The sequence below is a fragment of the Pan troglodytes genome, chromosome 11 (assembly GCF_028858775.2).
Source record: "Pan troglodytes isolate AG18354 chromosome 11, NHGRI_mPanTro3-v2.0_pri, whole genome shotgun sequence".
Lineage (NCBI taxonomy): Eukaryota > Metazoa > Chordata > Mammalia > Primates > Hominidae > Pan > Pan troglodytes.
The window spans coordinates 21,424,685-21,445,305 of NC_072409.2; the positions used below are offsets into that span (position 1 = coordinate 21,424,685).

Here is a 20,621-nt window from a genome sequence, read left to right on the forward strand (position 1 = left end):
TATATATCCTATATATATAATATATATATAATATATATATATAACCTAGAATACCCCAAATCCCAGTGGACTGTTCATCTCCATGGTCTTTTTTCTGGGATATGCAGTAATGAGATCTCAATGTCTCTTCTATGAAGTGGTCCTCTCACAGTTATTAGCATTTCCTACTCCCACTGGGCTCTAGCCCAGTGACAGTTTCCCTCCACCAGGACGGTTCTTGATTGTCAGTGGAAGATACTGGCACAGACTCTGAGCTCTTAGAAGTTATGGCATTTAGATTCTGGTCTGGCCCTGACACCTGTGGCTCTTGGAGAGTCAGTTGACTTCTCTCACTCCCACCTCCCTCATGACCAGAAGAGGTTGAGAGTCACAAAGTCCATGTTCTAGCTGTGGCTACTTCACTAATCCCAGAGGGGATCTTGGGTACGTCCCCTGCCCCTTTCCTTGACCCTCAGTTTCGTTATCTCTGCAAAAGGGTCTGATTATAACATACATTCTCAATAAGGACATAACATCCCCAAAGAGGTAAAAATTGATCTTGGGTAGGGAGTGAAAATATTTAATCTATGTACAGTGAAAGCATAGTATATAAACAGTACATACAGTGTATAAGCAGATATACAATATATCTCTGGTATTAAAATTTCATGGGTGGGAAGTGGTTAAGGAAAAATGTCTAAAAACACTTGATAAAAATATTAAAAGTTGAGAGACTCTGGACTAGAGAGACTCAAATTTTTCTGATAGTCTGTAAAATTAGATATATAACTAGCATAGCACCACAAAATTCTAATCTGTTGTATAATGATTCCAGGAAACCCCAATCTCAACCAAGTTGCTATCTTCTTCAGAGCATGAAAAAAAAGTACTTTCATGTAAAATTAACAGAAAGAGGTTGACTGTCCTTAAAATAACCACTGGAACATCTCAGCATTTTCTTAGCTTCTTTCTTCGCTTTGTCATTTCCATCTGATTCACACACTTTATGGGTATTATAATAATCCCTCTGTCCATCCAGTGATGTTGGAAGTGTTTGGAACCAGATAAGACACCAGACTTGGTATCTGGGGAGTGGATGAAAATAGCTTAGTTCAGACTTGGGTTTTTATCCTGAGCTCCATGAACCTCCATGGGGTCCATTGAAAGAACTGTGCTTCACTTATTCATGACATTTGTTATACTATAAATTTGGTTTTATACATTTGAAAGCTTTATTTTGAGAAGTGATTCATAGGTATCCCAAGCACAAAATAAAGGTTACTAAGTGGAGCAAATGGCAAGCTTGAGATATTTGCTGTCAAAGAAGTCGGAGGTGGCCAAGGGCAGTGGTTCACACCTGTAATTCCAACACTTTGAGAGGCCAAGGCAGGTGGATCACTTGAGCCCAGGAGTTTGAGACCAGCTTGGGAAACATGTCAAAATCCTGTCTCTACAAAAAACACAAAAAATTAGTCACGTGTGGTGGTCCTGTAGTGTCTCTGTAGTCCTAGCTACCTGGGAGGCTAAGGTGGGAGGATCACCTGAGCCAGGGAGGTCAAGGCTGCCATGAGTCATGATCACACCACTGCACTCTAGCCTGGGTGAGTTAGAACTGTTTCAACAACAACAACAACAAACAAACAAACAAAAAGAAATAAGATAGAGGTAATTTGCTAGGGCTGCCATAAAGAAAAAAGTTTCATAGCCTGAGTTGCTTAAGCAACAGAAATTTATTTTCTCATATTTCTGGAGGTTAGAAGTTTGAGATCATGGTGTCAGCAGAGCTGGTTTCTTCTGGGGCCTCTCTCCTTGGCTTGTAGATGGCTGTCCTCTCCCTGTGTCCTCAGATGGTCATTCCTCTATGTGTACCTGTGCCCCAATATCCTCTTCTTATAAGGACATCAGTCGTATTGAAATAGGACCCACCCTAATGACCTCATTTAACCTGAATTACCTCTTTGAAGACCCTGTCTTCAAGGACAGTTACATTCTGAGACGCTAGAGGTTAGAACTGCAGCATATGAATTTGGGGCAGAACACAGTCCAACCCATAACAAGTAGGAACCATAGAGAAGAATAGAAGAAGGCTGGGGTTGATCCAAGGCAAAAGGAAAGAAGATGACAGAGGAAAGAGCTGGGAGTGGAAGGTCAGGAAGTGAAGACAGAGATAACCAGAGGAGGACTCTCGAAGATCCTTGTAGGAGAACCACCGCCACGATAATGTTCCTCCAGAGTGGTTGCTCTCAGAGACTGTTTTCTTCCAGGTATACAGGTTGCCTTTGCCCATACTCAAAAACCCTCAAGCTTGTTTTTAACCACATTTTTGCAGTTCTATCACCCACCCCGTAAATAGTTTTCTGTTGATGGTAGGTGGTGGAATGTATTAAAGCCTGACTTGGGGCTCTGTGGACCTGGGAGAAGAGTAAAAGTGATACATTCTTCTTGGGTCTGTCGGGCTGATAGTAGATATGATCTTCATTCCTGCTTCATCACACAGTTTGTTTTTCATCTTGTTCCCAGGAAGACATTTCTCCCAGGTCCAAGACAGCTAGGACCCGTGGTATTCATGATGTAACAGAAGGGAGGGAATCTTTAATTATTTTTACCCAAAGAAAGAGGGAAAATAAAAATGAAAACTTTTGACCAAAACAGTCTGTACACTTCATTTGTAAAGACCATCTTTTAGCCACACATTTTTCATTACTCTGCTCACCATTTGCCACTGTGACCAGAGCCTTCTTTTGAAATCTATCCATGGTTCTCAGAGGTCTATTTCATGATGTGAGGTGTAATGAAAGGGATTTGCAGCTGCTGTCTGGCTCTCCAGGCAATTTTGTCTGGTGATACCTCCTTCCGTGGTATTTTTAGTTCTCATCTGTAGCCTTCTGTTTCTTTGGTGGCTGATGTGCCTCTGGCTTTTCAGAGTATGCTACAGAGTGGCCTGAGCTCCCCAGCTCACCCCTGATCTATGCTGCACAATTACAGAAGCAGGATGATAATCAATGTAATTGAAGATCAGAGTTAATGAGGACCTCCGTGCCCGTGCAGTCCCCTGAGCAACGCTGGGCTTCAGATGCTAGATAACGAAATGATTGGGCTGAACTGAAAATCCATTTGGCTAATTAGATGATGTATATTCCCACAAGTAAGTGGGAGAAAAAAAATATATATATATATATATTTAAAAATAAGGAAACATGACATTTTGAAGTTGAGATTTTGGCAGAGATTTATTTCAGAGTCATTGCTCTCTGGGGAGATCTATATGAGCGTAGAGAGGAATTCAGAACAGTCAGTAAAGTGGGGAGGACACTTTTAATTTAAAGCCAAAAAATAAAACAAGGGTCCAAAGAAAAACTAGAAAAACATGAGACACATGGAATAGTGCCTTTTATTCCTTTTCTGTGTAGTTTGTATTCCCAAATAAATGGAATTTATTCAGAGAGCTCTGCTAGACATTCCTTAAACTTAGAGCTCTCTTTCTCTCTTGTTCTCTCTCACATGCCCACACTGAACCTCAACTTCACCCTAAGCACGGCAGTGATTGTAGAGTTAAATGAAGCCGGGCTTTGCCTTCAAGAAATGCACAATCGGAGGGGCAAATAAGTAAGGGAAGTGAGGGATGGGGGGAGGGGAACAGACAGTCATGCTTTGCCTTAGATTTTTCATATCTGATCTTCCTTTCTGGGCTATAAGTTCTCAGTAGGCAGACGCCATATTTTACTCAACCAGAGCCTGCTGCAGGGCTTGGCACATAGCCATATCTGAGTGAATGAATGACACTCTAGCACAGCACATATAGGTGCAACTTGAGTGGAGTGCCTTGCAAATAATAAAGAGATTAAGAGTAGTGCAGGCCAGTTATGGAGTCTAGCCTTAAGGGGTAAATGCCACACAGGTGGCCACTTACTCCCACTTACTCTGGAGGAAACAGTTCATTATGTCATGGTCTCCTTTGCATCCTTCAAGGTATAGCTTAAAGGCCAACTCTTCAATGTTCCTCTTTGAGTCCCCTTTTTCCTCTCCCTTATATCCAAAGACAATGCCTATATTTTTCAGGCAATTCTTACCACACTGTAGGTTGTATTAAAGATATCTGGGCAGATATTTGATCTCTCTTGTTTTATCCCTAACTTTCTCAATGGATTAAGCCCATTTCTTAGTCTCTATGTCTATTTCTTACACAGGAAGAAGTTTCATCAACGTTGGGTAAATGATTACATTAAATTTGGCACAAAGTTACTTCTTTTCAGACTCTGATATGGCACCTCCCTGCCACACATCCTTGACCCTTGTCACTGAGTTTCTCTGCCTGCCTCTCTACTTTTGCCATATGCATCATGAGCCCATTGGGTGAATAAGAGCTCAGGAGCCACGATAGTGATGTTCAACATTTAGTTTGGAACTGGGGAGATTCTGAAGGGCTAGTCTTGTATTCTGGCTCTCACAGGATGGAAAAATTAAACTGTGGGATCAACGTGGAAGCATTTCTGCTTCACAATTCCATGATGAAGTGAATTGAACTTCCCTCTAGTCAAGCATGGAACTCTGATTTCATTAATGCACTTGACATTCACTAAAGTCCTAGTATGTGCCAGGCATTTTACTGAGAGTTGGATTGACAAGGACTAACGAGTCATGACCTCTTCTCTGTAGGAAATCACGGTCTATGAGAGAAAAAAAAAGCCCTCCAACTCTACATGATATGCACTAAAGAGGAATTCACAGACTACTGTAGATAGAGGAAAAGGACCATAAAAAGCAACTGACCAAAACCCCTGAGCCTCAAGATAGCTTGAAGAAAGGCAAATGTTCCAGCTTCGAAGGCTGAAAAATCTTGGTTTAAGTTCCATTTTGGCCACTTTCTGGTTGTGCAAATTTGACCATGTCAATTTCTCTCTGAACCTCATGTTCAATTGGAAGAAATACCTATCCTGAAAGGCTGTTGTAAGGATTAAATGAGCAGAATACATATCACATTCATGCCACGAATGAGCAGAGGACATTCAAAGGATAGTAACTCCCTTCTGCCATTAAACCAAATGTATAACTCTGCATAATATCTTTTTAAAGACATTAAGGATAAACTGCTGTCTTAGTTTGTTCAGTCTACTATAGCAGTTGGTTTATAAACAACAGAAATTTATTTCTTACAGTTCTGGAGACTGCAGATTCCAAGATCAAGGTGCTAAAATATTAAGTGTTTGATAAGGGTCCATTTCCTTATTCACAAATGGCCACTTCTCCCTGTGTTCTCACATGGTGGAAGGAGTGAGGGAACTCTCTGGAGTCTCTTTGATAAGGACACTCATCCCATTTAGGGGCTCCACCCATGTAATCACCTCCCAAAGACTCCACTTCCAAATATCACTACATTGGGGATTAGGTTTCAACATAGGGATTTGGGAGGACACAAACTTTCCATTTATTGTACCTGCTTTCAAGCCAATCTCTTTCATGGAAACCCATATTTCTCATAATAGAGAGAAATCTGTTTACTGGTATTGCATTTAGAGCTTCTAAGTTCATAAGAATTCAAAATAATAATCAAAATAGCTCCTGTTCCTTGAGATTTCACAGAGCTTGTAGTGGACATCATGATGCTGCACTCAGGTTTCCAGTCAGCACCTAGGCACTTATTCCCCAGCTGCCAGAAATGTGGATGGTTGACCACTCTCAGCTGAGTCCTTTTTTGAGAAATGCCTTCCTTTGAAAGGGACCACTTCACGCAAGATTATGTCCCCTCTCCAGGGATAGCTCACAGCTTATGACTGGCCAATGTGAGGATAGAAAGTCCTGACATCTTTGTCTTGATTTGGAACATCACTGAAGGATCATCCCAGCCCCAGAGCTCCCTATGGGATCAGCTGAGGGATTTGCTGTATGTCAGTTTGACCTCTCCCTTTGCCCAATCCCACTTTGCTCATCCTCTTACAAGAATATGTACCCCAAAACATCCTGAATGCCTGTGTCTGCCTCTGAGTCTGTTTTCTGGTGATTCTGACCTAAGACAAATGCATTGTCTTATGTAATCTTTATATCAACCTATGAAAAGGGAATTGGTATCACACTTTTCATATATGATAACTGAGGGTTTGTTTTTTTGCCCAAGTTTGCAGAGCTGGTAAGTTAAAAAGTGAGGATATGAACTCTTATCTTGCTGATTCTATTCTCTTTATCACTGCACTGTGTAGCTTTCCTGAAGTAGAGGGTTTAACCAAACTCAGCCCTGGGACACAATTCAATATCCATCTTTCAGTCTTTAGTGAGAATAAATACAAGAATTATCCATTTAAACAGCATGACTGTGCTTTTTTAAAGAAAAATCTGTAGTTGATACTGATGTTCTGTGCCTTCCTCAAGGACCCATGTGACATGTTTCTGCTTGGGCTTATTTCCAGGGGGGAAATATGGCTTTGCAGATAGATTTGCATATCTTCTCCTGCCAGAAATTTGAAATATGGAATCCAACAGATTCCTTCCATTTTTGCTTTAGCTGCCAAGGACTTTAGGGCCAACTTGAAATGTGGTCATTTCCTTATCTCAGTCCTGATACTGTCTATTCCCCCTACTTCACAAAGACCCCTCTTTCTTTTGCACCAAAATTATGTTGTCCACTGTGCCTTTACTTAGGGATTTATTGCATAGGATGACAGAAATCATATGATTTGTGTGAATTAGAGAAGATAATCATTGCCAGTCATACCCTTACTATTTCCAGGGAAACTTCTCCTCCCACAGTCTTAGATGCTCAGACAGCCAGGTGTGGTCTGATGTGATCCCACCTCCCTGGCCATTGCTCATTGGACCACAGCTGTGCACCGGAGCCAAGAGGAGTCCAACCATAGGTCAGCCAGCAGAGTAAGATGTGACCTGACAGATAGACCTCCATAGAACCCATATGATTCTTATTAACTGAGTCTGTCTTTGGAGAACTTGAATTGCATACACAAAGATGTGTTTCTTTGTTTTTACTTGACAGTGAGGTAGAAACAAGGAGAGAAGCTGAGTCATGTTAATTATAAAATACAATTTAAAGTCTCCTGCTGCTGCAGTCTCTAGATCTGCCGTCAATCTAGACTCACGCTCCCTGTCCAGCTTTGTGAAGCCTGGTTCTGTTTGGGTACATATTTTTCCCCCTGTGAAATTCTATCTTTGTTTTGTTTTATTGCTATACATGCATACACTCACCATTTGCAACTTACATGCAGCCATCCTGAATGGGCGTCTGTTTCTTGCCTCCCAAAAAAGGTGTGTGTGTATGTATATGTGTGTGAACATGTGCATGTATGTGGAATATCTACATAGATTATTATTATACATTTATATGTAATATAGTACTATATACATATATGTATGTTTCCACATATATGTGGGATAAGGAACATTTTAGAGCAAATATTGGCCTACGCAAGTATTCAAGAAGAAATGTTAGCCATCAGAAATGTTGAAAAATTGGTTGATAATAATAAAAATGTTAATATTTAGCTTCTCCTGAAGAAAATCTGAAGATCTAGTGCCACTAGCCTTTAGTTCCATGTGGCAAGAGCTGCTGGAGCTGAGTCATAGCTGCTCCATTTTAATGGAGCCTACAGTGTTTATTGTGTCCCAAACCCCACCTTCTCCTTCTCCCTATTGTTTTGCCACATCAGGGCATTTTTTTCTTGGGTGAGTGCTGCTCTTTTCCTTAGAGGTGCTGGGGATTTCTTTGGAAATCTCACTTTGTCTCTGTTTTCTTTATCTCAGTCTGTCTCTCTATATCTTTCTGTCTTTCTTATAATAAAACAAAAACAAACAACACAAGCTAGGTGAGGAGGCCTGGATGCTATTTCCCTCACACTCAGCCAGTCTTTCCTATTGATGTTAGCCACCTGGCCCCTGTGGACATCAATGACCCCTGTTCCAGAGGAGACATCTGAGTGACAGGGACATTAGCTTTTTTCTTTTCCTTTGAAATTTAATGTTTAATCATTATTTCCCATAATAAGTCAGGTGCCAGCTAAGCATTTTATCTACATGAATTTATTTCATTCCCCTATCAACTCCATGAGGTACATTCCATTAATATTCTCCTTTACAGAGGAAGTAACCAAGACCCAGGGGCACTTTGTGACTTGCCCAAAGTCAATGCCTAGTAAGGGCAGATCCTGAATTTGACCCTACTTCCCTCTCAGTCCTAAGGGCCTATCTTTCATCACTAGGTTGAATTATCTCCCATGTTTGATTTGCCTCTATCTCCCTATGGGCTTGCAACACCATGACGGGCGCATTGCAAGTGCACTTAGACAAATGAGATCAGATGACCTGGGGGACGTGGATTGTACACACCTCTCTGTGTTCTGTAGCATCAGCTAAGACCTTAAAATCAGTAAGAAAGTATCTGTCTCTCTGTTCACCCATAGGAAGCAGCTTCGTGGTGAGTGAAGGGAGCTACCTGGACATCTCCGACTGGTTAAACCCGGCCAAGCTTTCCCTGTATTACCAGATCAATGCCACCTCCCCATGGGTGAGGGACCTCTGTGGCCAAAGGACGACAGATGCCTGTGAGCAGCTCTGCGACCCAGAAACCGGTGAGCCATGGGAGCCGGGATGGGGATAGAAGGTGGGAGAGGCTGGGTTGAAAGAGGCATTGTGCTCCCTCTACCTAAAGAACCATGGATTCTGAGCCATTGACAAGTGGCTGAATAAGAAGGCCCATCAATCTAATAAACACTAATCTATGTGCTGCCATTGCCTTTCAAGGGAGGAAATTCTTAGAGAGCCACAGACTCTCAGAGTAAGAAAGGACCACAAAGAACACCTGGCCTAGCTCCAGACAAGCAAAATGTCTGCACTTCACATATCCCTGCATTCAGAGCCTATCTTCTTGGTACTAGCTGGGTGATCTTGAGCAAGACACTGCCTACCTTTCAGTTCAAGAGAATGAAAATAGCACCAACCCACAAAACTGTCATTAGGATTGAATGAGATGCTGTGTGGAAATCTCATAGCATATTCATTAATTCACTCAACAGGTATTTTTTTTTTTATTATACTTTAAGTTTTAGGGTACATGTGCACATTATGCAGGTTAGTTACATATGTATACATGTGCCATGCTGGTGCGCTGCACCCACTAACTCGTCATCTAGCATTAGGTATATCTCCCAATGCTATCCCTCCCCCCTCCCCCATTGCAAGAACAAAAATCAACAGGTATTTCTTTAGTAGCCAGGCATATTTTTAGGTATTGGGAAGACAGCAGTGATCAAAATATGCAAAATCTCCACCCTCATGAAGCTTACATGCTAGTGGGGTAGACACTAAACATGCACTGTGGAATATGGTAGCCACTAGCTACATGTGGCATTTTATTTTAAATTAATTGAAATTAAATAAAAGTAAACATTCATTTTCCCAGTCATACCACCCAGATTTCAAGTGTTCCATAGCCACACACTAGCAGCTACATTGTTGCACAACATAGATATAGAATATCTTCATCACTCTGAAAATTTCTATGGGACAGTGCTGCAGTGGTCAAACAAGCAGGTAAATTATATGACTCTGTGAGATGATGATAGATGCTGGTGTGGGGGAAAAGAATGATGTACAAAGCATGTGGAGTGCTAAGCTGGGAGTTTGGGTGGAGTTTCATTATACAGAAAGTGGTCAGGGGAGGCCTCTCTGAGAAGATGACATTTGAGCAGACACCTTGAGATGGGAGAATAAACCATGTCAATATCCGAGGGACGTGTTCCAGGCAGAAGGAGGTAAAAGAGTCAGTGGCTGATCTCGACTCACTGCAACCTCCGCCTCCCAGGTTCAAGTGATTCTCCTGCCTCAGCCTCCTGAGTAGCGGGGATTACAGGCATGCGTCACCACACTTCGCTAATTTTTGTATTTTTAGTAGAGATGGGGGGTTTCACCATGTTGGTCAGGCTAGTCTTGAACTCCTGACTTCATGATCCGCCCACCTCGGCCTCCCAAAGTGCTGGGATTACACGTGTGAGCCATCACGCCCAGCCTAATGTGCTGTTTATTTAGCACTAGTAGTGGGGCCAGGATGGGGAGTGAGAAAGAAGGGGAGTAGGAGAAGAAAGCTGAGAAGAAGAAGTTTGGGGGCATGGTGGTCCTCAGGGCCTTGTATAGTATAATATGGACTTCAGATTCTACTCTGAGGAAGATGGACAGTCCTTGGGAGATTCTGAGTAAAGAAGCAACATGCTATGACCTGCATTTGAATAGGACCATTCTGGCTGCTGTGTGGTGAGTTGATTCAGGGGTGTTCAAAGGCCCTATTACTCTAATCTAGGCAAGAGTTGGTAGTGGCTTGGACCATGGAGGTAAGAGAAGAAGATGGTGAACAGTGATCAGATTCTGGATACATTTAAGAGTATACCCTCAACAGAATTTATTACTGAGAATAGAATGCAAGAAATAGAGTGGAGTCAAAGATTATCCCAAATTTTTCAGTCTGAACAATGGGACACATTGAGTTACTATTTACTGAGTCAGGGGATGCAGTGGGAAGGTCAGGGTTGGGTGAGGAAGATAAAGAGTGTTGTTTTGGGTGTAAGTTCAAAATGACTACTAAACATCAATGGAGAATGGGCATTTGGGTCCTGATCTAAGAGCCCCCTGCTAAATTGGGGTTCCAGTAGTAGAACCTCTAGCAACCCTGCCAAAATGGGAAATAAAGTGGGGCTGGGTGTGGGTGTTTACAGTGTGCCCTTCATGGGATACTTCTTTTACCTGGTGGGCAGCCTAAGATCTGGTTGTCTGATGGTGACCCAGGAGTCCCTCACACAGGAAGTTTGATTACACTGGCTGCCACCCTTGGTGGTTTATCTAACCTGTGTGCAGTTAATGCCTGCCTGACCATCAGTCTGGTGCTGGGAGCCTGCACTTGTATTCTCCCCAATATCCAGGGCCTAGGATAGCTCCTGCTTCTTCAAACAGAAGGCACAGATTCAATTAAACACCACAATAGGAAACAAGTTCAAGGATTAATTACTTACAGATCCTGAGTCAGGAAGGCAATCTTCTGTCCCTGGGTCACAGGAAGCAGGACAGGAGTGAAGAATCAGGCAGAGAGAGAGACAGACAGAGAGAGAGAGAGAGAGAGAGAGAGAGAGAGAGAGAGAAGTATGTACTGGGGAATAGGATATGGGTCACTTTAAGTTCATGAGCAAATGTCTGAATGATACCTGTAAAGGAAGTGACAGGAAAGCAGGAAGCCCATCTGCTAGGTGGGAAAGATGCCTCTAAGTTCTTATCTCTGGCCACTGGCTTGGGCCATTTTGGTGTGGTGGTCTACTTCTGTTGTCCAGGCAGCAACCTTTGCTGTGTCATTTCCATTGCAGGCAGGTACCTGGATTGACCACACTGAGGAACTGGAAGGAAGTGTAGAACTATAAATTTTGTCAAGGATGACTGAGCCCTACTTCTGATGGAAAAAATTAAACTTGTATTTTAAATGGGTGCCAAGACAACATAAAATTATAAGAACTCTCGCCTGTAATCCCAGCACTTTGGGAGGCCAAGACAGGTGGATCACTAGGTCAGGAGATCAAGACCATCCTGACCAACATGGTGAAACCCTGTCTCTACTAAAATACAAAAAAAAAAAAAAAAAAAAATAGCTGGGCTTGGTGGCGCATGCTTGTAGTCCCAGCTACTCAGGAGGTTGAGGCAAGGGAATTGTTTGAACCCAGGAGGTGAAGGTTAGAGTGAACCGAGATCATGCCACTGCACTCCAGCCTGGTGACAGAGCAAGACTGTGTCTCAAAAAAAAAAAAAAATCGACTACAGGTCCACAACTCAAATTCAAAGAAGAAGTCTTAGCTGGGGATAGAAATTTGCTAGTCTACAGCATCTAGATGGCATTTAAACCCATGAGACACTATCTTATTTATACTAAATGCTCATTAAATGGGTAGTATCTTATTCATAGTTGATACTCAATAAATGATGTTCTTATTGTCCTCAAATAGAGAACAGCAGCCAGAAAGAAAAAGGAACTTACCAAGGTTCCAAAGCAAATTACAAGTGAAGCCAGGATTAGAACCTCAGGTTTCCTTCCTGTCAGTCTTCTGCTTCCCCCTATAATTGTTATTGGTCTATTTTCTCTGGAACTTCATCTTTCTCTCCATTCCCAAGAGTCTGGCTGGCTTGCACGAAAAACTGGTTACGTGAATACCATGACAACAGCCTCTGTGCAGAGGTCAGAGGTCTCAGTGCTCAGTGTAGTAGCCCAGGTCAAGGATCTCCTCCCTCTATTTGAGGATTTCTTCACCTCTCAATGGGACGCCTGTTCAGAAGTAAGGAGACGACTTCTCCAGGTTAACTTTTGTGTCTCTGCCAGGTAGGGCCATGATTTGGCTTTATAACCACCATTCCCTCTAATTGTTTAGTCAGGAGCCTGTTTCAGCATATTTTTTGTAGCCTCTATATAGGCCAACTGGGCCAGGTGCGATGCCTCACACCTGTAATCCCAGCACTGAGAGGCTGAAGCAAGTGGATCGCTTGAGCCCAGGAGTCCAAGACCAGCCTGGGCAACATAGTGAAATCTTGTTTCTACAAAAAAATACAAAAATTAGCCAGGCATGGTGACACATGCCCATAGTCCCAGCTACTCTAGAAGCTGAGGTGGGAGGGTTGCTTGAGTCCTGGAAGTCGAGGCTAGAGTTAGCCATGATCATGCTACTGCACTGTAGCCTGAGCAACAGAGTGAGACCTTGTCCCAAAAATCAATCAATCAATAAATAGCCCAGCTGGAGAAGCTATGTGAAAATGCAACACAGCTCTTATGCATCATATGACCAGACAGCCAAGCTTCTTTTTGAATCAAGATATTTAAGCTTTAAGTCACTGCCACCCTGACCAGTACCCCAACATGCAGAACATACACACACGCGCGCGTGAAAAGAAACACAAATTCTGGGATATTCTTACCCAAAAGCCAGGTAAGCCCTTGTGGGATTATATATCTCTGCATCTGGCCCCTTAGATTTTTTTTTCCATTATTTTTCCTTGAAAAGGAAGCAAGATTATTGGTGGAAGGAACAGAAGGGGTCCCCTTCTTTGCCTCCATCTGTGAAGCCCGGTAGACAAGTGGTGAGTGCCTGTGGGTCTGACCTTCTAGCTCCCCAGCTGATCTGCTTTCAGGTGCAAGTTTGTGGTTTCTAATGCTGTTCTCCATTAGACACAGGCTTGAGGGCATAATTCTAAACAGCGGGTCATCCAAGGTGTGTGTTAGCCAGTTTGAAAAATAAGGCACTCTTCCACCAATAGCCTCTAGATTTAAATACACACACACACACACACACACACACACACAGACACACACACCACTCTTTAGAGCTGGAAATATCACTGGAATCCACTAGGTCCACCTCCTCAACTTCATGGCTGATTCTACTGCCGCCCAGAGAAGACAGGGGACAGGACGAAGATCACACAGCTGGCAAACTGCAAAGCCAGGATATAAAGCCAGGTTTCCATGCCTTCAACCAGTGCTTCTGAAACCTCAGCAGGTCTGGAGTTAAGCCTGAGGTTCTGCATTTCTAACAAGCTGGGAGATGTTGCTGATGCTTCTGGCTCAAGGACTACCCTGTTGCAGCAAGGCTCTGAACACTCCCAAATAGTCCACCCGTGTTCTGCACTCACAGGGGATGACTCAGTTGCCAAACTTGTTAGTTTCATTATCTTGACAAAACTGTCTGTTTCTTTCACCTCATCTTCTGCCTGTATTTGCCTTGTGTCCTGGGTTCTAGGTACACCACCCATGTGCAGTTTCCTGAAGGCACCATGCCCTCTCATGCCTCTGTCCCTTTCACAGGCTGTTTCTTCCCCTTGAAAATGTCTTTTTCCTTTTAATGGGAGAGCAAGGGCTTCTTTTTATTTCCTACACATTCAGCCCAAACACTTTTCCTCCCACAGGTGGCATTCCTGAACCCCTCTCCCTAGCTCTGAACAGATGAAGGGGCCCCCCCACCTACTGTCATAGCCTTCTGTGCTTCCATATGTCATGGCTTTGTTCCTCTATGGAGTCATTGTTCTTTCCTTGTCTGGAACTATCACCAGACTGTAAACTTTGTTGGAGCAAGGAGGGAGGTTCAAGATGTCTGTTTCACTTTTCTTGCTATCTTTAAAATTCAGCATAATGCCTGACATGTAATTAAGAGACAAAGAATAATACAAGCAGGAAGGAAGAACGGAATTTTCCTCCTGATGCTTCTTGAAACAATTGTATACACCAATTCTAGTTTTTCCCCTTTTATCCATTTACATAAGAACTCAAGTTAAATATTTTGCAGATCTAGAAAAACTGGGTTGCCAACAACTGTGCAGCATCCACGTATCTGAATTCTAGGATACCCTGGTCTTACTCTCTTATTCCAACACATCTCCAACAGCATCCCTCTTTCCATTGCTTACTCTGCTCATACTCACAATTATTCCCCAAACATTCCCATGTAGTTTCACCTTCTGACTAGAGTTCAACTCATCTCTCCACCTGAAATGTCTTCCACCCTTTAATCATCTACCTTCCACAATCCTACTCATTTAATTTCTTCTTACTTCTTCTCAGTAGAATGGATTACTTCTTCTACAGAATTATCAGAGTTCTTTGTTGACTAAAAACCAGATTAAAACTTGAGTTACTGTTTGAAAGTTTATCTCCCCTGCTAGAAAGTCAACTCCTTAGGGCCAGAGATCATATTTATTCCTATATTCTTTCCACCGCAATGCCCAGCAAAGCACCTTGCTCTAAGTCACTCAAGGCATAAATGGATAGGACTGTCTACAGGTAGAAAATTGAAATAGGAACATAAGATCCCTAAATATATTTTCATGGGGCTTAACTCAGATCCACTTTGTAAAATGTAGTTCAATTCATTAGATTCAATTCAAGCAAGATTTTCTTAATTCTGCAACTCATAAGTCGGTGTGTTGAGTGTTATGGGAAATCACAGACAAATTGCACAATATTCTTGCCTTCATGGATTTTACATTCTCACAGGTATAAAAATAATCTGCTCATATATAGCTATTATCAAAAACACAGTGTAGTATAAATCAAGAGCAATGCATTAACAAAGTGCCCCATGCCTGAAGAACAGGGAGAAATGTATTCTAGATGGGGATTTCAGGAGATACATCATGAAGAAGATGACCTTTCAGCTCAGCTTTGTAAAATCAATAGGGACTATGAGTACGGAGGGTGCTTTAGCAGAGGGAACTTGATTTTTTGAAAAAGAGAAAAGTTTATAATGATTCTAGGACTCAGAGGGCAGTTTAGTTGTACTGCACCCTCTGGAGAATGAGGTGCAGGCAGAGCACTGGGAGAGTGGCAGGGGATGAGGTTGGGAAGGTAATATGAAGAGAGGTCATTAAAAGGTAAGGATCCAAAGACTTTGAGAACATCTGTTCTCACAAGCAGATGAGTCCACCTGTTTTGGAGAGCATCTAACTCCCTAAAAGAACAGCTAGAACTTTCTCCACTCTTTGCTTCCCATCAGGAATTAGAATTTGGGGAAAGTCATGGAAAAACTAAACCCTGAAGCCCTATGTATATTTAGGTCTTGATATGTCAAAAGTGGCTTAGCTTCTTTTAAAGAAGTCTCTCCTTTGTGAGTCAAATCTGTAGAGCTGGACAGAGTCATGGAGTCAAAGCACTGGTTATCATTCCTTAAAGCTTTTCTGGATGTGTTGATAAGAAAAAATTTTTCTCCCAAGTGACAGGGAAAGAGAAGGAAAGTGGAGAAGATGCTACAGCTGAAACATGTATATAATTGTCTTGGTGCACAGATGAACCTGGCCAAGTTTTCCTGGCTGCATGCCACAGCCCATCTCCAGTGTGTTTTTCCAGGGATTTCAACAATTAGTGCCACCCACAGGGATGACTCTGGAATTAGATCTGTGATGTGCTGGAGCCAGCTCACATGGCATCATGAGAGTTGACTGTTAACATCTTTTCCCAACTCTTTGTTCAGTGATGGCATGTTGATAGTCTGAAAATATGCTATGGTGAGGATGTTTACACCAACACAATTGGTAAATGCAACAAAATCAGAGTTTATTTTTTTCAGAAAGACAATCATTAAACATTTACCAGCACAACACTGGATGAGATGAGAACAAACCAATGAAAGACCAAGGCAAAAAAGTGGCTAGTGGAGGCTTGAACATGTCACCAGAGTGACATTATGCTCCTTCCCAGGACAGACTACCATTATCTTCATCTCTCTGAGGACAGAAAGTGAACATCCAAGGACTACTTGCTCTGGTCCAGTAAAATGCAACACCACACAGTTTAAATCATTAGGCTTTGACTCTCAAGAATATCAATGTGGGTAATGTCTTATTGTGAAACAGCTTTATTAAAGTTCTGCACATCTGTGGCATCACACCATTTTCTGTAAATAAAACCTTTGACAATATGGTCTACAACACATAAAGCAAATGACAGCAGAACACTAACTCATTCTTTCATATGTTTATTCATTCATTCAAGCATGTAGTGAACCACAGTAGAATTAGGATATCTTCCTGAGTCAGACACAGCCAGGTTTAAATTCTCTCTTCTCTGTTTCCTGGTTGTAGGGAGCTTGGTAAGTCATTTAACATATTCAAGCCTTATTTTTTATAACAAAAATGAGAAGAATAATTTCAACTTTTTAGAGTTGTCATAAGGATGAGATGAAAAATAAAATTTAAAATGCACTGGTGCAGTGGATAATATATGGTGGAAACCCAATACAAGGTTTTCTCTTATTTCTATAATCATTTATTCAGTCATGTGTATCTTCACTTATTAATTCAATAAATATTTCATGAGGCATTTAATCCAACAATGTGCATAACATTAGATTTTGTGAGAAGAAAATATGATATCATCTCTGCTAACCAGCTAGTAGCTAACCAGCTGAAGGAGGAATTTAGAGTAAGCTAGACATTTCTATCTGCTGAACTTTTATTTAGTCCTTGTGTGACTTCTGAACTTTTGCAATGAAAAAAATTACTGGCCAGGCATGGTGGCTCGTTCCTGTAATCCCAGCACTTTGGGACGCTAAGGCAGGTGGATCACTTGAGGCCAGGAGTTCGAGACCAGCCTGGCCCACACTGTGAAACTCTGTCTCTACTAAAAATACAAAAATTAGCTGAGCGTGGTGGTACATGCCCATAATCTCAGCTACTTGGGAGGTTGAGGCACAAGAATTGCTTGAGCCTGAGAGGCGAAGGTTGCAGTGAGCTGAGATTGCACCAGTGCACTCCAGCCTGGGTGACAGAGTGAGACTCTTTCCAAAAAAAAAAAAAAGAAAGAAAGAAAGAGAGAAAGAAAGAAAGAGGAAAGAAAGAAAATAATTACTAACCTTCAATCTTCAACCCTCATGTCAACTTTGCCACAAATTTGCCATTCGACCTTGAGTATGTCACGCACTGTGAACTTCAGATTCCTTTTCTTCAACAAAACAATGAGTGGGGACATACTTTTAGTGCAAGAAGAGTTCCTGGCCATCATCTAGTGTAATCAAATGAGACCAAGACCCACCAAGGCTAAGCACATTGCCCTGGGTCACACTGTAAATTAGTGGCAAGATACAAATTAAAAGTCTTAATAATTTCTAGGATATTCTCCTCTCAAAATCCATGTTTCTATGACCTTTTAAGCACTAATAACTTAGCATGTAAGTATGATTGAAACAATTTGTAAATGGCATTTATAGCAAATTGAATTTTCTTTCCACAATTGATATGAACTTCAGTCATGTTCACCATTACATTCAGTTTATTTCCATGTCTTCAGCAGCCACTTTTCATTTGTAGTAGGATATGAAATGAGAATACACTGTATGTGGTTATGTCATATAGCAATCTTATATTGTACTAAATATTTCTAATGTTTACAGATTGTTTCTAGTATTTGCTGAGCTCTATGTTACTAAAGTTTAAAGGGATACAGGATTTTTATGAAGCTATAAATTCCAAGAATCTACAGTGATGGAGAAATTCCCTGTTTTGAAGAAAGTGGTATCTTTAGGGATTTCTAGGTGGTAGAGCATATATATTGAAGTATGGCAATAAGTAGGTAAAATCCACAGTAAGATATGCTGATATTTGTTTATAGAGAACCAACTTTCTGGCAGACTGTAGAGGGGACATTTGTATATGGGTATATACATTATAAAAGTCTTGGTCTTTGCTCACCTTGTTTATTGCTGTATCTGGAAATGAAACAGTTCCTGTATCAATACAACTTTTCTTGGATGCATGGATGCATGGATGCATGGATGGATGGATGGATGGATGGATGGATGAAAATCAAATTTCAGCTGCTAAAATGTCAAGGCTTGTTCAATGAGTAAGGTGTGGGCTTCTTGTGTCAGCACCACGGAGAGTTCTCAGGGTGCTGACCACACTCTGGCTAAAGTGTGTGTTTGCTAAATAAAGACTTTCTCAGAGATACCTAATCCTTTTCTGAAACTCACCTTTTCCCCTGACTTGGGCAGCACTGGTCTTTTCTGAACTCAAATAAGGTAAATTCTGTCCTTTATATGTTCAGAATTAGTCATATACAAATGAGTCCAGAGAGCCTCAACTGGGGATATCCTCCATGAAACGAGTCCCTCTGATCCTCAGAACCCATATTGCTCTCCACCTCACCACTCATTTGTCATGAATTTTACTAGAACCTGAATTAAACAGAAGTTATCTGAACTTATTATCGATTAACGAACATGATACTTTGTTATTCATGCATGAAAGATAATGGAATTAAGCTTTTTAAAATATTTTCCAACAAAAGTAATTGAAACGACAAGAAACCAAAGTTTTCTGCTTACATTCCATGAAACAAGTCAGTAACTCATAAATCCCATTTCTCTCATCAGATTAATCCATTCAATGCAGATTCATTATCTATATATAGCAGATGGAGTGTTAGACAACAGCCAAATACAGCTAATAGTTAAAAGAGGTACAATGGAATTTTGGTGAGATATCAAGAAGTACATGAACACTGAAGTGACAGTAACAACATCTAAAATTATTAGGCACTTATTGTGTACCAAACACCATGCAAAGACTTTATATAGCTATTCTCAGTTATTATAATAACACTTCTAGGTAGTTATTTTTGCTTCAATACAAGTAGCTATGTCTTAAAGTAGTTGATTGACATTGTCAAGGTCATATATTTACTAAGTATTACTGCTGGGATTTGGCCAAGCTACTGTTTTAAGGAGTTAGCATGTGAGGAAATTTGCTTAGCATTGAGAAAAGAGAGGCATTCTGGGATTCCCCCTTTGATAGGTATTTGTATAGAATTCTCAGAGGCAGGCATGAATCCTTTGGACAAAGAATTTACTGAATAAGTTGACTTGAAAAAAACAAAAATGCTGAATTGAATTGAGGGCAGGGAAACAATACAGAACTGAGAGGTAGAAGGAACTGTGACAGCATGTATGGGTTGTAGGGAAACTACTTTTTATCTCTGTTTGGCAGTCTTGATACATTTGGTTTAAATGTGTTGTAAAATGTTAAGTTGTAGAAGATGTTTAAGGTCTTTTAAGAAAGGACAATCTGTGTCTAGGATGAGGTCATAAAATTTCAGAGAGCCTGCAAAGCAAGCACCAGGCCTGACTGTTCAAAAATTTAGAAGGTCAGGAAGGTTAGGGTAAACTACAAAAGAGACTATGAAAACTTTTTCTTATTGGGAACTTGCCAGTCCCATTGAAAGTCCAAGGCAACTTTTGCTTCTGAACTTGAAAGAAAAAAGGTTGTCAGAGATCTGAAATCTCACACCACAAAGCTGCATATAGGAAGAAGGTAGCCTGAGGTATTTCTGATGATTATAGGTACCAAAAAAGGGAAGTGCTCAGCTTTTAAGACCAGATTTTAACATCAAAAATATAATCTACTGACATTTAAATTAGAGACTATATTTAATTTTATCTAAAAAATGTGTTAAAAAATATATTGGTCTTCTAAAAATGGCATATGTCCTACTATTTAAAAAATAAATCCAGGAAGTTTCTAAATATATATGCAAAACCTTACAATAAATATATTATCAATAAACAAATGTATGGGAAAAAAGATAATAATGAAGCCTAGGTTGGAATTGAGAGTGTTATTAGGATACAAAGCCATGTTGTAAAGAGTTCTGTATTTGTTAATGGGGAGTCATTTCTTCTAGCCAATGTAATAGAGATAGTGATGGTGCCGTTTCTTCTGCATGGGACAATCTGTTCCTCATCCAGCCCCACTTCTTATAAACTGTATTCTTTAGTTGGTTCACTCCTCCTTATCTTTCTTGTTTCAACTTAAAATGTCACTTCCTCAAGGAAGTGACTTTCTGTACTAGTTTATTTCCCCAATGCATTATGCTCCATTAGTGCTATTTTTCCTTTATAGTAAATAGTAATAATGGTGCACATTTATACAGTGATAACTGTCAGCCACTCTTCAAAGCCTTCACATATATTATCTCATTTAATCTCTCAATAATTATATGAGGTAGATGCGATTATATTTTAAATAAATTAAGACACACACACATATGTATATAGTTTATGTACCACTAAGAAAAAATGCTGCCAATAATAATAATCATACTATACCATACTATACTAATAATTATCAGATAAGTCCTC

General features: G+C 40.9%; 1 protein-coding gene across 4 annotated transcripts in view; it reads left to right on the forward strand.

Moving 5' to 3' along the window:
• ASTN2 (astrotactin 2) overlaps positions 1–20,621 on the forward strand; it is a 980,365-nt gene that overhangs the window by 392,524 nt on the left and 567,220 nt on the right. For all 4 annotated transcript variants that reach the window (XM_009457169.4, XM_009457172.4, XM_009457170.4 and 1 more), the window contains one exon: positions 8,382–8,549. In XM_009457169.4, coding sequence (XP_009455444.2) covers positions 8,382–8,549 — 168 coding nt within the window. The remainder of the gene's footprint in view (positions 1–8,381; positions 8,550–20,621) is intronic.